Here is a 16758-nt window from a genome sequence, read left to right as displayed (position 1 = left end):
CTGTCTCCCTTCTCTGACGGCGTGCTTGTCAGTTCCCAGCCCTCTGCCCGAGAGGGGGAGGAGCGCTCTGAATGCTCAGCTTGCTCTCCTCGGTGTCTTTCCAAGCTTCCAGTGGCATTGTGCCCATGAAGCTGTCCACGGGCTGCCTGCGTGTCAAACCGGGGGCCAGCAGGGCTGAACACAGACACCAAGCCCCCAACTCCCATCTCCTGACTCCTGCTGCTCTTCCCTAGCAGGAAGGTAGCCACCTGCATGCCCTGGCCTTTGATGGACGGCCAGGCCGTGAGCTGACGGATGGACTTGTGGAGGACGAAACAGGCACCGACAGTGAGAAGAGCCCTGGGGAGCCTGTGCGCTTCGGCTGGGTCAAGGGGGTGATGGTGAGTGGGTGTGGACTGGAGCCTGATGTGTAGAAAGGGGGGGAGGTAGAGCCCCGTTCAGCCCCAGCTTTCACTCTCAGACCCTAGTGCGCACGTTCGACCTTGGGCTCAGTTTGGGCCTCCACTTCCCCATCAGCACGGTACCCTCCAATTGTACTTGGTGTAGGCGTCCCAAACTTGGGAAGATCTCTGCTTAGCTACTCACTGATCTTGTAGCCTTAGGAAAGTTTCTTAGCCACTTCCTGCCTCAGTTTCCTTACCTGTAAAATTGAGCATTAAATTAGTTTATAGCTGTGAAAATTCTTGGATCAATGCCTGCTAGGGAGTTATTAGAAGAAATTCCCCATAGAGCCACCAGAGGGCAGCACTAACACACAAATCTACAATACCCCCCCTACGCCCCCACTCCTCACCCCCACCCCCACCACCTCCCCCACCCCCCACTCCCACCCCACCACCACCCCCACCACCCCGCCAGGCCTCCCCCCCAACTCCCACTCCTAGAGTGCATCCTAATGGGAAAGGGGTGTTTGCTATCACTTGGAACATAAATAAGCCTTCAGACAGTAAAGAATCAAGTGACCTTGACTTTGAAAGACACTCTAGGTCTCTACAAAGGTGATGGGATGGGGTGTAGGAGAAAGCTTCAGTCCTACCCTGGGAGGCAGGCGGCTAGCTTCTGGTCCTAATTCTGCAAACCCATTATGATTGTTTCTCAGAACCAGAGCTTTCACCCGCCCCTGGGGGATCACAGTCAGGGTTGGAGCATGCCCTGATCTGTGTTGTCCAGAACCAGGCACGTCCTGGTTTTCATCACCGCAGATGAGAGAAATCTCATGGGTGTGAAGGACACATGTCCTTACCTGGCCCTGGTACTTGACAGAGCCAAAGTCCACGGCAGGCCCTCCCGCTTGGAATTTCAGCCTCAGTTATGGCCTCTGGCTTTGCCTTTAATGTGGAAGCAACCCGGGCTTTGGTTTCTGCTCTGCGTGGGGCGCTGCTGACACTCCCATGCCCTGGGCCAGTAGCTACCCAAGGCAATGGCTGGGACCTGGCAGACAGTCTTGGGCTTGGAACAGGGTGAACGATGGGAAGGCTGAAGCCCATTCCAGGCCTCCCTGGCAAGGTGGGAGGAGGTGGGATGAAAAGATGTCCTCTCCTCCCCCTTCCTCTCCTAAGTCAGGCAGTCTGAGCCCAGGGGAGGGAGAGCACACGAAGCATCAGGTGTTCCCCAGGCCTGGGAACAAGCACTTGAGGGTTTGTCCTTGGGCATGTGACCCTCAGGAAACCTCTCACACCACCCTCCTCCTCCCAGATCCGATGCATGCTCAACATCTGGGGTGTGATCCTCTACCTGCGGCTGCCCTGGATTACGGCGCAGGCAGGCATCGGTGAGTGCGCCTCTGAGAGGGGAAAGCGCGTGCTTGAGTTCTGGTCCAAGGCCCCTTGGGCTGTAGAGACACCGGACTAGGCCTCGTCCCCACAGCACACCCTCAGATGGCAGCAGCCACAGGTGAGGGTGCAGCTGAGGAGGCGGATGTAGAGTCAGAGGGTTCAGGGCCCCTCAAAGTCACTCGGTCCCACTGAGCCAACTTCTATTGTAGAATCTTTGTGCTCTGGGACTCTAGAGGAGCAGGGCTCAGATGCTGGGCCTGGCACCAAGCTGGGTAGCCTTGTGGAGGTTCCTAACCTTCTCTGAGCCTTGGTTTCCTCCTGAGTAAAATGGGTCTGATAGTAGTACCTGCCTCACAGAGTCGCTGCGAAGTTTACAAGGCTCAGGAAAACAGCACAGGCCTTGGTACCTGACAGTACTGAGGACATGGTTAGCTATTGCTTTGATTTTATTGTCAAAGATGGGTACCTTCCCTCCCACGCCTGGAAACCATTCACACATTGGCAGCTCACCGCAGGAGGTAGATAGACCCACTTTAACTTCATCTGGGGAAGTGTGTGTGTGTGTGTGTGTGTGTGTGTGTGTGTGTGTGTGTGTGTGTGTATGTGTGTGTGTATACACTCATGCACACGTTTGTATTTGAATGTGCAGAGGGCAGAGGATAACCTCAGCTATCCGCCTCAGGAACCACCCACCTCCTTTGAGTCGGGTCTTCCATTGGTCCGGATCTCACTAATTAGGTAGACTGATTGGTCAGCAAGCCCCAGGCATCCTCCTGTCTCTGCCTCCTCAGTTCTGGGCTCACAGGTACCACCATGCCTAGGACTTCATGTGGATTGTGGAGATCAAACTCAGATATTTGTGCTTGTAAACCAAGCACTTTACTGAGTGCTTAGCTATCTCCTAGGTGTCCTGGCTTTTTGTTTTCATTTTGAGACAGAGTCCTGTATATCCCAGGTCTCAAACTCACTCTGTAACCATGGATGACCTTAGATTTCTGGCTGCCGCATCCCAAGTGCTAAGATTAAAGGTGTGTACCATCAGGCCTGGATTATGTGGTACCAGGGCTCAAACTCAGGCCTTGTGCTAGGCAGACACTCTCCCAACTGAGCTACCTTCCAATCCGTATTACTGGTTTTTTGTTTGTTTTTCGAGACAAGGTTTCTGTGTGTATCCCGGTTGTCCCGGACCTAGAACTTGCTCTGTAGCCCAGGCTGGCCTCGAACTCAGAGATCCACCTGCCTCTGCCTCCCGAGTGCTGGGATTAAAGGCCTGCGCCACCATACCCAGCTCTTATTACTGTTTTTTATTTTGGGGTTTTTGTAGGGGAGTTGTTGTTGTTTGAGGCAAGGTATCTCTATGTAAACTAGGCTTATTCTAGAACTCTCTCTGAAGACCAAGCTGGCCTTGATCTCCCAGAGATCTGCCTGCCTCTACCTCCTGAGTCCTGGGATTAAAAGTGTGTACCATGCTCAGCTCCTTGTGTCTGTCTTGACACAGGACCTCTCTCTATACTGCCCAGGCTGGCCTTGAACTCTCCATCCCCGCAAATGCTGGGACAACAGGTCTGCACCTTGGCCTCTAGCTGAGACCCATTGTTTTTCAGGAGGAAAACAGACTCAGAGAAGGAAAGGGACAAAGGTCACATGGGGGCCTGGGAGGCTCGGGTCACATGGGACCTGTGGGAACTCGGGTCGCATGGGGACCTGGGGGAGCTCGGGTCACATGGGACCTGTGGGGACTCGGGTCGCATGGGGACCTGGGAGGCTCGGGTCACATGGGACCTGTGGGAGCTCAGGTCACATGGGGGCCTGGGGGGGCTCGGGTCACATGGGACCTGTGGGAGCTCAGGTCACATGGGGGCCTGGGGGGCTGACTCAGGTTTCTCCATGGATTCTCACCTGGGAAATGTGTTGATTGAGTTTTTGGGTGTTCACATTCACCCCTACACAGTGCTGACTTGGCTCATCATCCTGCTGTCCGTCATGGTAACATCCATCACAGGCCTTTCCATCTCAGCCATCTCCACCAATGGCAAGGTCAAGTCAGGTGCGTTCTCCCGGGAGTCATCGACACCTGGATCTCTGAGCTGCCACCCCACCCCTGGCATACCCCATGACACCCATGTGGTCCAGACACGGACTTGTGGGAGCGCTCTACCTCTCAAGTTGGTCTCAGTTACCTGCTCTGTGGCCCTTGGTCCTGCCCGCCCTGCATGCAGTACACTGTTATTTCTCTGGCTCCCTGCTCTGGCCTGCTAGGTGGCACCTACTTCCTTATCTCCCGGAGTCTGGGCCCAGAGCTGGGGGGCTCCATTGGCCTCATCTTCGCCTTTGCCAACGCTGTGGGTGTGGCCATGCACACTGTGGGCTTTGCAGAGACCGTACGGGACCTCCTTCAGGTGAGGGGCCAGGCCTGGGCCAGAGAGAGCTGGGCAACCTCCCCATACTGCTCCTCACACTGGGCCAAGCCTTCCTTCTCCTGCCTAATCTTACATACTATTGACCAAAGCTATGTCTGGTCACTTTGAGTGAAAACAAAATTCTCATTAAGTGCAGACCACCCCCACAAGACCCCTTTTAGGGTACATGTTATCTTTGGGCCATGTTGTCCAGGCCCATGCAGTAGCCCTTGGTGGGGGGTGGAGCATCATCGAAAGGTATGCCCTAAGTAAATGGAGCGGGGGGTCTGGAGGAGAACAGGTGAATACAGAACACACAGCTGGCCTGCTTCCCACAGGAGTACGGCACACCCATTGTAGACCCCGTCAATGACATCCGGATCATCGGCGTGGTCACTGTCACCGTGCTGCTGGCCATCTCACTGGCTGGAATGGAGTGGGAGTCCAAGGTGAGGAGGGTGTGGTGGGAGCGAGAGGGTGGGCCTGGGTCTGGCTTTGCCTCTTCTTTAGGTGTCAACTAGGACTGGAGTACTGCTGCTAGGATGAACAGACCCTAAGGCAGCCCTTGTTCTGTCTCCTGTAACCATCCAGAGTGTGGTTTCAGGCTAGCATGGTGGTTTGCATGGGGGTGGGGAGAGGTGTGCAGATTCCTTCCATCCTGTGACCTTCCATCCGAGTGTGGCCCTTGTTCACCTGGTTCACAGTGGCCGCCATCATCACGCCTGTGATCCAGGCAGAGGGAAAGGAGAAGGAGAGGAGGGGCCAGAACCTGGTCTTATAGCCGCACATAGCTGCAAGGGAGGCAGGGAAATGTGCTCTTCAATTCTGCTGACTCCTGTATCCATGTATCCAGCCAAATGTCAGAGGTTTCATACCATGGAACAAGACAAGAATTGCTAGGCTGCAGCCAGCAGGCTGGACCAGAAGGGCGCCTTCAGTTTGGGAGGGGTGTGGCTTTGTTGCCTCTCTTCTCCAGGTTGCTCTCTGGCCTCCTGGCTCAGGTGGTTCTGTGGTTCACTCGTCCTCCTCTTTTAAGTGTCTGCTGCTGGGTCACCTTGCTAATGTACCCTCCAACCTGATCCCATGACAGCCCCTGTTTCTAACCTCAGGCCATCCTTCACTGTCATATCCCTGACTCCTCACTGTCTGACCGAGGTGAGGAAACAGTTGCATGGCTAGAGCGAGGGACCACGGCAGGCCCCTGAAGGCTGGCGTTGCCCTCTGACCTCCGGTGCCTTCTGCTCTAGGCCCAGGTGCTATTCTTTCTTGTCATCATGGTGTCCTTTGCCAACTATCTAGTGGGGACACTGATCCCGGCATCTGAAGACAAGGCCTCCAAAGGCTTCTACAGCTACCATGGTATGTGAGGTCGGGAGCCCTGACGGTGGTTCTGTGGATGGGGACAGTTGGTCTGTGTATTTGACTCATTAAATGGGCACAAGAGGCTGGGATCTTCTCCCATGGCCAGAGGCTTCGCTCGGGGAGCTGACTGCAGGTTTGACAGGGCCCAGCCAGGTGGCCAACCCCCCCTGGGGTGACTCTGACTTAGGCATTGGTTTTCCAGGGGACATTTTTGTTCAGAACTTAGTGCCTGACTGGAGAGGCATCGATGGCAGCTTCTTTGGGATGTTCTCCATCTTCTTCCCTTCGGCCACCGGCATTCTGGCAGGAGCCAATATCTCTGGGGACCTTAAGGTGAGCACGCAGAGCTTATCCTCAGTGTCTGACACTGTAGAGGACGTGCATGCCTGAACCCTGATACCATTCCCAGGACCCCACCTCTGCCCTGAAGACTGACTAATTTGTTCACTACAGGCCTGACTAAGACACCTAATATGCCCTGTTCTTGTTACTTTGGAAAGTTCTGAGCCTCTTTCAAATCCCTCCTGCAACACCTGTCCCTGGCCTTCTACCTGCCATCGTGGGTTCCCAGTGTCGGGTGTCCGCCCAATGTCTCTGTCTCTATTTCCTGCTTAGAGTCGGACACAAGCTAGGTACCGGGTGTGTTTGTTGACTGAATGGTAGTGAAATGGACTCAAAGCAGCAGTGTGGACTCAAATGTGCAGTACACTCTGCAGTGAGGCAAGGGGAGGGCTTTTGCCAGCAGAAACCAAAGAGATGGTGGTGTGCCAGACAGGGAGCCAATGAAGTGCCTGGCATTGTCTTGAACTCAAAGCTGACCTTGGTCTCCTTCCCCTTGGGGGTGTTCCTCAAGTCATGCTTCTCACAGAATTAAGAATTGGGCAAAGCCGGGCGGTGGTGGCGCACGCCTTTAATCCCAGCACTCGGGAGGCAGAGCCAGGCGGATCTCTGTGAGTTCGAGGCCAGCCTGGTCTCCAAAGCGAGTTCCAGGAAAGGCGCAAAGCTACACAGAGAAACCCTGTCTCAAAAAAAAAAAAAAAAAAAAAAAAAAGAATTGGGCAAGCTGGGCATGGTGGCCCAGGCCTGGAATCCCAGCACTCATAAAGCTGACATAGGAGGATCAGGAAAATTGAAGATCATTCTTGCCAGCCTGGGCAAAACCAAACCAAAACCAAGAGCAAGCCCAGTTGTTCCTGGGGGACAACACAGAAAGCAGACTGCTCAGCTGGCTTGGCCTGGATCTCCCAGGGAGGCCGGGGGATCAGAACGCTTGCTTACCCTATTGCTCTTAAGAGAGCAGCTGGCAGACGCCTGGGGTGCCTACCCTCAGGTCATTGTTAGGTTGTGTTTAGACAGCCTGAATCCTCTTCAAGCCCCATTAACTGTCACTGTCACCAAGCTTCGGTCCCCAGTGTTCAGTGTCAGGGCCAACATGTATCTGAGATCCGGGTGGGGGCACCTTTGCTGTGTCCTGGGTCCTCAGGCCTTAAGTTGGCTTTTGGACTTAGCTCTGCCCTTCCTGTGGGATTGTGCTCAGCAGCAGAGCTCCCACTGTGAGACTCTGGGCATTCTCTGCTAGCCTCAGTTTCCCCAACTGTAAAGACTGATAGGGCAGGTGTAGACTTGCGGAGTCATGTAAAGTGCTTAGAGCAGAGAATGTGCAAGCTGGGAGCTGACTGTCATCTCTGTCCGGTTACCATCATGTAGACTAGTAAGCCAAGTGTAGAGAGGGACAGGGGCTGGCCATAGCCACACAAGAGTGAGGGGCCACACCACGGAAGCTTGTAGACTAGAGAAGTCTCACTTAAACAGCTACTTATGGCTTGAAAAATGATCACTGTGCGTGCTTGTGTGTGGGAGGTGTGCGTGTGTGAGTGCAAGTGTGCACACCCCACATCACACATGCAGAGGTCAGAGGATAGCTTTCAAAACTTTGTTGTCCCTTTCCATAGTGAGATCCGGGCATCAAACCCGGGTCATCAGGTCTGCACACGGGCTTCTACCCAGTGAGCTATATCACTGATTCCATTTTATGGACGTTCACATACTTTGTGTGTATATGATGTGTGTGCATGTGTGTGTGTATGCGTGCACACTCATGTGTAAGCTTAAGCGTGCACATACAAGGTGCAAGTATTGTATTCAGGGGATGACCTTGTGTGTTGGTCTTTCGTTCCACCTTGCTGGAGACGGCTTATTCTTTGTCCACCCTTGCCCACACTGAGCTAACTGGCTTGTAACCTGGACATTCTCCTGTCCCTACTTCCCATCTGGCCTTGGGAGTCCTAGGATTACAGATGCAGGCTGCTGTACCAAGCTGTGTGTGGGTTCTGGAGACCTGAGCTCGGGTGCTCATGCCTATACACCATCGTTGCGCTGGCCAGGCATGTGGGTGCAGGACATGTTCCCCATCTACGCTTTCCATTCATGAGCACTTGCTACACCACACAGGGAAACTGAGTCTCCAAGATGTTGAAGGGTCTCTCCCAGAGCACACAGCTAGGAAGGGATGGGCCTGACTTGTGAGCCAGCCTCCAGATATCCGACCAAGATAGGGACGGCAGGTGGAGGCTGAGGGCTAGGTGTTCTTCCTGCGGCAGCAAAGTCCCACAAACCAGGAGCCTTAAAATGACAAGCACCCTCTCCCAGCTCTGGAGACTGGAAACCTCAGTGAAAGGCGCTGACAACATGGCGATGAGGATGGGTCCTTCCTGCTTTGTCCTGGCTGTGTGGGGTCCTGACAAGGCCACCCTGAACTGCAGCTTGCTATTTTAATCTGTGTCGCTCTAATGATGGGTGACATCTGTGTCCCTCCCTCTTCTAATCTGACACCGGTCCTCACTTGAGGCTGACTCTAATCCAGCATATACCTGACTAGGGGCGGGGAGACAGTGAAGGACGGACGGACACAGACACACGTACAGGAGAGCTGGGGTCTGGTGGGGGTCAGCAGGAGCCCAGAACCTCGGCGTGTTTATTAGGCACAGCACAGGGGAGGCCTTACTAGATTTGGTAGGATGTCTCTGAAGGTGAGCAGTCTCGGGCTGTGAACATCCCGGAGGAGGAAGAAGCTGCAGATGCAAGCTATCTTTGCACACACTGACCACTCACTTGCACTTAGACTCCCAAGACAAACTTTGCCATCGCTCTTGAGCCTCACCCACGGAAGGCTTTGCCACCCCCGTGGGGCTGAGGCACCCGAGTCCTTGACACATTCACTCAGGACTCCACTCACTCAGGGCTTCCTCTACTCCCTATAAGAATGACCTCACCTCTATTCCTTACACCTCCAAAGACCTCTTCCCAAACAAGGGCACATTCTGAGGTTCTGGGTGGATAGGGATTGAGGGGGACAGAGGATGCTCATCACCATAGTTACTGGGTTAAGACTATATAGCTGAGGCCTGGGAAATCCTTATGGGTGAGAAACCCCAACAGCTCCACACTCAGGCGGCCATGGCCTGTTGGAATTGGGACCGGGGCTTCACTGTGTACAACTCAGATTATTGGGCATTGCTAGTAAAGGCCAGGGTCATAGGATCCCCTAACAGAGACCCCAACTGATTCAAGTCTCCCCACACTGCAGCCTCCTTCCACTTGCTACCTCTGTTCTCTTTTCACCAGCCACCTGCCACCTCCTTTCCACAATGTCATCTGTCTACTGGGCCTCACAGAGCCCTGGGAGGTTTGCAGACAGTTATCTCACGGCAGACTTGGCCTCCCGCCCTCCCTGGGTTGGAGTCTGTGCCTCCCGGGTCGGGCAGTTATGGCTTTCCTACAGTCTACTGTGGAAAAGTAGCCGGTGCGGCTGCTCTGGTTCCAGCTCCTGGAGTCTGAGGCTGTGGGTGTGTGGGTCAGGACTGCAGGCACCAGGAGCTCTGTAACCCTGCCCTCCTCAGGCCCCGCCACCTCAGTTCCTCACTAGCTGGGTGGAAGTTCTATTTGAGAAAGTGCCTAGGAGGAGGCTGTGACCCGTGTGTGGGTGGATGGGGGGGGGGGGGAGTGCAGGTGTGTGTGGAGTAAGGAGTGTCATTGTTGTTGGGAAAAATCTCCTTCTTGGAGCAGGAGAATGTTTAGGGGATGTCTTCTGCCACTTTATTGCTGGAGAGCCAGACAAATTAATCAGTTAACGGTGATTTACTGCGACACTTTGTGAGGTGAACAGGGTCCAGGTCTGGGTAATTGATTGATTCATCAATCTCCAGCTGTAGCTGGCTGCTGCCTCTGCTCACAGATGAGTCTGAGGTGGAGAGCCAGACACAGGTTTCCCCTCACCCCCGAGCCCAAGTGAGCCTTGCTAAGGGTCCCCTGCGGGTGGGTTATGGAGCTGATGAAGTTTCTCACCTTCACTGGTTTCAACCCTGGGACCACAGGTGATGGCTGTCTCGTAGGTCCTCAGTCATGGGCCCTCTTCTTCCAGAACTGGACCGGTACTGAGGGTCCAAGCTCAGGGTCTGCTGCCCACCCCTGCCCAGCCTCTTCCAAGGCACCGAGGCCCAAAGGAATCCCACAGGCTGCCTGATAATACCATGCCTCCCCACAGGACCCTGCTGTAGCCATCCCCAAAGGAACACTCATGGCCATTTTCTGGACCACCATCTCCTACCTTGCCATCTCGGCTACCATTGGTAAGTAGCCAGACCACATAGATGGTGGGAAAGAGAAAAATGGATCTGCTCTGTAGTAAGGCTGGAGGAAGCTGCTATGTGGGGCTGGCTTCTAACTAGGCAGGGAGGCCCTTGAGCCCTGATTCTGGGGCCTCTGTCACTTCCACAGTGATAGAGCATCTTCATGGTGAGGGAGGCCAGACCAGGTTAACATCTTCCTTGCATCTCTGGGTACTCTTGCTTGCTGCGTTCACCTTGGGGGCAAGCTGTTTACAAGTGGCCAGGGCACTTGAACTATTTTATAGGCACGCGGGGCTTAAGAGCCAGGTCTCTGCTTTAAGGACATCGGGCAGGTCACTTCAGCTCTTCCTGCTTTGGATAAAAGGGGGCAATAACAAAAATAAGAGTACTGCCTTGCCCTGACTGTCAGGTAGACCCAAAACAGTCCCATACTTGCTGCTATCATTAATACTGTCAGGGTATAAAGGAGGAGCCAGCTTGTCCATCCACAGTGACTCACCCTCTGCGGAGGTGGCCAGCCTTTCTGGGATGGAAGAGGAGGAGAGTAAAGCAAAGGACAGAAGGGAAGAAAAGAGACAGACAGAGAGACAGACAGACAGACAGACACACACACACACACACACACACACACACACGCCCTCAACACACACACACACACACACACACACACACACACACACACACGCCCTCAACACACACACACACACACACACACACACACACACACACACACACACACAAACACACACACGCCCTCAACACACACACACACACATGCCCTCAACACACACCTTTCTCCTCTCAGGCTCCTGTGTGGTGAGAGATGCCTCTGGGGACCTGAATGACACAGTGACTCCCGGCTCAGGCACCTGCGAAGGGCTGGCCTGTGGCTACGGCTGGAACTTCACAGAATGCTCCCAGCAGCACAGCTGCCGCTATGGCCTCATCAACTACTACCAGGTACAAGCGGTGGGCCTGGCTACGGGACCCCCAAGGCCGGGGAGGTAGAGGAGTCTGTGAGAAGTTACTGCCCAAGCCTGGGGCAGGGCTTCCTGCCCAGGTAGGGCTCTCGTCCCCACCCCCTGCCTGTGAGTAGGCCTTGGGTCCCCACTGGGGGTTGAGATGTCAGGACCACAGTGGGGAAGGGGTGCACAGTAGGGTTTCTAGCTCGGCCCCCTACCCTTCCCACAGACCATGAGCATGGTGTCCGCCTTTGCACCCCTGATCACAGCGGGTATCTTCGGAGCCACGCTGTCCTCTGCCTTGGCCTGTCTTGTCTCTGCCGCCAAGGTCTTCCAGGTAAAGGTGCAGGAAGGGGCCACTGCGAGAAGGCTGTGGGTTGTGACTGGGGAGCATGAAGTAGAAAGACTCCTCAGGCTGCGGCGAAGCGCCCGGGGTGTCACGTGATATGGGTCTGGGTGGAGGGAAAGGGACCAGGCCAGCAAACTCTCAAAGGCAACAGCCCTGTCTCCAGGTGAAGAAAGGTTCCCAGAATAGAAACCTGGTGAGGTCAGAGAGGGGGCCACACAGGGTCAAGAGCACAGGTGGCCCTGGGAAGGGGAAGGGGGAGGTCCCAGCCAGAGCTTGAGAGTGGGGTACGCTGTCCACAGTGCCTTTGTGAAGACCAGCTGTACCCACTGATTGGCTTCTTCGGCAAAGGCTATGGCAAGAACAAGGAGCCTGTGCGTGGCTACCTGCTGGCCTACGCCATCGCGGTGGCCTTCATCATCATTGGTAAGAGGCTCCTTCCCCGGCCTTCTGTGAAGGTCCTAGGGCCCGCTCCTCTCAGCCCAGCTGTCACCGGGTACTCTGTGACTAGCACTTGTTTGGTGTCGGGGATGGAACTAAACAGGGCCAGGCACATACTGAACAGTTGCTTTGCCGCTAAGGCCAACTCCAAACACCACTTGAGTATCTCTTGAGTGGATGAAGGCCTGCCTGAAGGGCCTTTGGAAAGGCCTCCTGATCCTTTCCCGCCTCCAGGCAGGGTGGCCATGAAGCCACTCCAGGTAGCGGGCCATTCTGCTGTTAGGAGGGAACGTCTCTGCCTCTACTGCTTCTGCATTCCAGTGTCCTGACAGCTGGGACACCTTCCCACCCCCAGGACACCTGTGGGGATGGGCCAAGCTGATACAAATGGCTAGCTCAATCAATACCTTTGCAGATGCACTGACAAAGCCAGCTTCTCACCCAGTCAGGACCTGCCCAAAGAGAAAGTGTCCAGAGAACAGGGCAGCCTAACAGGTTGACTGGCTTCTGCTGGCTTTACCCTGTTCCTGCTGTGTGGCTATGGATAAATCATTTCTCTGAGTCACAGTTTGCTTATCTGCAGAAGAGGGGGCATCCCCTGCCCTGCTCCCTATGCAGAAGCCGGGGCATATAAGCTGTGGAGATCCCACTGAGAGGCACCTTCCTGTTACAACCAGATGTCTGCTGCTCAGGCTGGCCCCAGCAGTCAACCACTTGCCCTAACAGTCTGGTTGCTGTCACCCAAGGGAAGATTCTAGACACTAGATCCTGCATTGTATGAAGAGGTGTCTCACCTAGGGGATAGAGAAGTCTAGTGAGCTGGCCTCAAGAACCACCCCTATCTCCTGCTGCCCAGGTCCAGACCTGTTCCTTGTAACTGCAGGCTTACGGGTGGTACCTTTGGGCTGGTGGCTCTAACTTGGCCAAACTGAGGACTGTGACCCTAGATACTCAAAGGGACCCAATGGGGCTATGTACAGAAGTACCTGGTCCAAAAGAGCTGCTTGTCTTTCTTTGGGCCCCGTGGGAGACCCTAAGAACACACACAGGATTATCTGGGTATACTGGGATGAGCCAGACAAGGAAGAGAAAGAGCCATTGTGGGCAGGATGGCAAAATGGTCTCAGGCAGTGGTTCTCAACCTGTGGGTTGTGACCCCTTGGGCTGAAAGACCCTTTCACAGGGGCCGCGTATCAGATATCCTGCATATCAGATACTTACGTTACAATTCATAGCAGTAGCAGGATTACAGTTATGAAGTAGAAACGGGAATAATTTTATGGTTGGGGGTCACCACAACATGAGGGACTGTATTAAAGGGTCGTAGCGTTAGGAAGGTTGAGAACCACTCTCAGGGGTCCTGGGTCATGTTGCCAAATGCATTCCTTATATTAGTTTGTGTCCCCAAAGTGTCATAACCACTGCCCTTGGTCACCCAGTAGCCTGATGGAGTCCATCCCCACTGTCTTTTACCTTCTTCTAAATATTTTTTTATTACATTTGTTATCTTGGGGAAGGGACACATGTGAGGAGCAGAGGACAGCTTACAGGAGTTCCCTCCTTCCACCACGTGGGTTCCAAAGCGCTAACTCAGGCCAGCAAGCTTGGGGCGAGTGTCTTTACCAGCTGAGTGATCTTGCTGGTGCCCTCAGTTTCCTAAGACACCGACCCTTTGAACTTTGCGGGGAAAAGGACCCACTTCCCGATGAGGAGGTTGAGCTGACTGAGTAGCAAGGCCTGGCTGTGCCAGGGGCTGCTCTAGGTGCCAGGCAGCCTCTGGTGGAGCCCAACATGCTGCCCCTTTCTCCCTGGGTTTTTGAAGCTGAGCTCAACACCATTGCCCCCATCATTTCCAACTTCTTCCTCTGCTCCTACGCCCTCATCAACTTCAGCTGCTTCCATGCCTCCATCACCAACTCACCCGGTAAGCGGAACTGCCCCCCACCAGCCCCAGGAAGAGGTGCAGAGGGGCAGTGGGGGCTGGGCGGGTGGAGGCGGACAGTCCAAAGCCACCTTAATTAAAAACCACATTTGTTAGGGCAGTCTGTACCCTAACAAAGCCAGCCATCCTTTACCGAGCACAGTGCATCCTTGACAGGTCATGGAGGTTGTTCTAGTTCCACCCATTTCTCAGGAGTCAGAAGGCTGATCGCCCAGAAAGGGATGAATTTCCCAAGCACAGAAGGTGGTGCACAGCTCACCTCTAGGGGGAGCCGTTCAGACTGCAGCAATTCAATTTCACAGCTCTCTGGGCTGCTGCTGAAAGCCTTCTAGCAGATAGCAGAGGAAGAATTTTGCTACTGAATCCCAGATCGTCAATGGGCCTGCTATCCCAGCACTTTCCATACAGGCCACAATGTGCCCGGCACTCTCAGAGATATGCCATGGTACAGTGGTCACTAGGGGTGGCCCTAACCTGGCACAAAGCCAGGCAGACTCAAGTTTCCCACCATCCTTTTAATCCCCTGGGCTCCCTCAGAGCCCTGGGGATCGGGCACTGTTGCTGATGTTGGGGCTATGCTTGGCCAGGGCTGGAAGTTCCCTTTCTGGTGTAGCTTGTTACCGTGGTGACATAAGTGCCCAACAGGCAAGGTTGTGGGATGTATGCCTTAGGACCTCCCTAACCCACCCCTGGAGTTAAGGCTGGTGGGGCGCGCTAGGGATCCCTGGCTGGTGGGTTCAGGCCAGGATCACAGCCCTGGGTATGGAGACATGGGCATTGCTGCAGCTCTGGGAAGGAGAAGTCTCCTGAACATGGGCATATGCACTGACCTGGCCCCACCTAGGTTGGAGACCCTCCTTCCAATACTACAGCAAGTGGGCAGCGCTGTTTGGGGCAGTGATCTCGGTGGTCATCATGTTCCTGCTTACCTGGTGGGCGGCTCTCATTGCCATTGGAGTTGTCCTGTTCCTCCTGCTCTATGTGATCTACAAGAAGCCAGGTGTGTGGCCGTGGTCCCCCTAGGGCTCAACTCCCTGCCCGGGCAGCCATGCAGTCGCCAGCCCCTCATCCCAGGTGGAGCCTTAAATGAGACTCAGACTGGCCTCCACCTCAGCCTTCCTGAGCCAGAGGCTCAAAGGAACATGCCCACTCGGGGCCAGACTCCTGTCAGATTCCTAGCGGGGCTACCTGCTAGTGTGTGCATGCAGGCCAGGGTGGCCAAGGGTGGCTGTGTGAAGGTGGGCACTGAGCAAGATGGTCTACCTGCATGTAGCAGGGCCCTAGACTGACTTCAGTCTGAGGGAGGCAACCCTAGAACTCTACATCTGAGCCTGGCCTCCTAGGTGGTCTCGGAGGTCTGCTCTTTGAGTGGGAGTTCAAGACTTCACTACATAACTTTTACTCACGTGACTATATGTGTAGCACTTGGCTCTAGACCTGCACATATTAGGTAGGAACAGAGCTGCCAGCTGTCTGTCTGTCCGTGGCCTTGCTCCCAAGGTGCCCTGGGCCTAGGAAAGGTAGACATTCCCTCTTGCCCCACATGACTGGTTGCTCCCTGCAATTTTGAGTCTCGCTTTCTCCTTTCTGCCCTCAGAGGTGAACTGGGGCTCCTCGGTGCAGGCCCACTCCTACAACCTTGCCCTGAGCTGCTCCATGGGCCTCAATGAGGTGGAAGACCACATCAAAAACTACCGGTGAGCAAGGCTTCTGGGCCACCCGGGAGCCTGCAGCTGGCTGTGGTCCTCTGCTCTGGTAGATCCAGGATGGTAGAGAGCAGCTGACCATCAGAGGGCTAGGCTTGGCATTGCCCAGTAAGGACAAAGCAAGGGAGGGGTCCTTATGCCTCAGTTTCCACCGTGAAGCTGTTCTGTCGTCAGGGTCTCCTGGTCCAATTCTCGTGACACAATACTGGGGTGGTGGCAGTGACAAGCCTGACCAGGGTGCTCCTCAAAGCTGGTTCCCAGTGGTGAGGGGGGTCATTCGCTTCTGTCCTCCTCACATCTGGCTGTATTGTAATCACTAAGATTTATTCATGCCCTGTGTACTGTGACTCAGACACTCATGACAAACTCCCGAGACCTACGACAGCACTCACCTCAGACACAGGCAAGGACAGATGAGGCGTGGAGATGTTAACTACCCCTGTTTGCCCAGCTGGTGAATGAACCAGTGAGTCTGGCTCTGACTGGCAGGGGTGCTTAAAGACAGTCCCGCGCTGCCTCTCAACACAAAGGTTCAGGCGCCCGGCCAAGGTACAGGGAGTTTGTAAACAATGGCTTCCTCATGACTGACCTTTACTCCGCTTTTGCCACGCTGGGCTTGGCAGGGCAAAGGAAGTTTGTAGGCTGGTGAGTCTGATGGTCTGAGCAAGACAAACAGGGAGACTTAGTATCTTGACCTCAAAAATACCTGAAAGACCCCTGGAGTCACAGCTGGAAAAATGTGTCCCAGTGCACAGCCTCACCCAGGGCCATCAGGAGTCAGGAGTCCAGGGGCACCTGCCTTTAGCATGGGAGCCCTGAGGGCGCTCTCATGACACATCCTGCTGTGTCCCTTCTTTTCCTAGGCCCCAGTGCCTGGTGCTTACGGGACCCCCCAACTTCCGCCCGGCGCTGGTGGACTTTGTGAGCACATTTACCCAGAACCTAAGCCTGATGATCTGTGGCCATGTGCTCATTGTGAGTGCTCCTGGGGAAGTAGGGGGTGGGAGGGACATCTGTACCTTGCTGGGAATTGGGGCGGGGGAGATGGGGGGGGGGTGGAGGAGACAGGGGACCTGGATGTAATGTCTGCCAGGGGATAGGAAGGGCAGGGAAAGTGGAGCCAGCAAAGCCAGGTCCTGAGTGAAGCCCAGGCTGGCTCAAGTTCACCATGTAGCTGAGGCTGACCCTACCTCTGCC

General features: G+C 54.7%; 1 protein-coding gene across 1 annotated transcript in view; it reads left to right on the top strand.

Moving 5' to 3' along the window:
* The window catches only part of Slc12a3 (solute carrier family 12 member 3), a 36837-nt gene that overhangs the window by 1131 nt on the left and 18948 nt on the right, over window positions 1-16758 (top strand). The window contains exons 2-16 of the mRNA XM_052729194.1: window positions 234-380; window positions 1696-1771; window positions 3727-3822; window positions 4035-4174; window positions 4513-4623; window positions 5422-5533; window positions 5739-5869; window positions 10080-10164; window positions 10970-11124; window positions 11356-11463; window positions 11775-11898; window positions 13736-13837; window positions 14700-14855; window positions 15453-15552; window positions 16425-16536. Coding sequence (XP_052585154.1) covers window positions 234-380; window positions 1696-1771; window positions 3727-3822; window positions 4035-4174; window positions 4513-4623; window positions 5422-5533; window positions 5739-5869; window positions 10080-10164; window positions 10970-11124; window positions 11356-11463; window positions 11775-11898; window positions 13736-13837; window positions 14700-14855; window positions 15453-15552; window positions 16425-16536 — 1755 coding nt within the window. The remainder of the gene's footprint in view (window positions 1-233; window positions 381-1695; window positions 1772-3726; window positions 3823-4034; window positions 4175-4512; window positions 4624-5421; window positions 5534-5738; window positions 5870-10079; window positions 10165-10969; window positions 11125-11355; window positions 11464-11774; window positions 11899-13735; window positions 13838-14699; window positions 14856-15452; window positions 15553-16424; window positions 16537-16758) is intronic.

The sequence above is a fragment of the Peromyscus californicus genome, unplaced genomic scaffold (genome assembly GCF_007827085.1).
Source record: "Peromyscus californicus insignis strain IS unplaced genomic scaffold, ASM782708v3 Scaffold_8__1_contigs__length_139910024, whole genome shotgun sequence".
In the NCBI taxonomy this organism is placed as follows: Eukaryota; Metazoa; Chordata; class Mammalia; order Rodentia; family Cricetidae; genus Peromyscus; species Peromyscus californicus.
The sequence above is the reverse complement of the archived record's forward strand: the minus strand, read 5'-3'. Positions and strand labels throughout refer to the sequence as shown.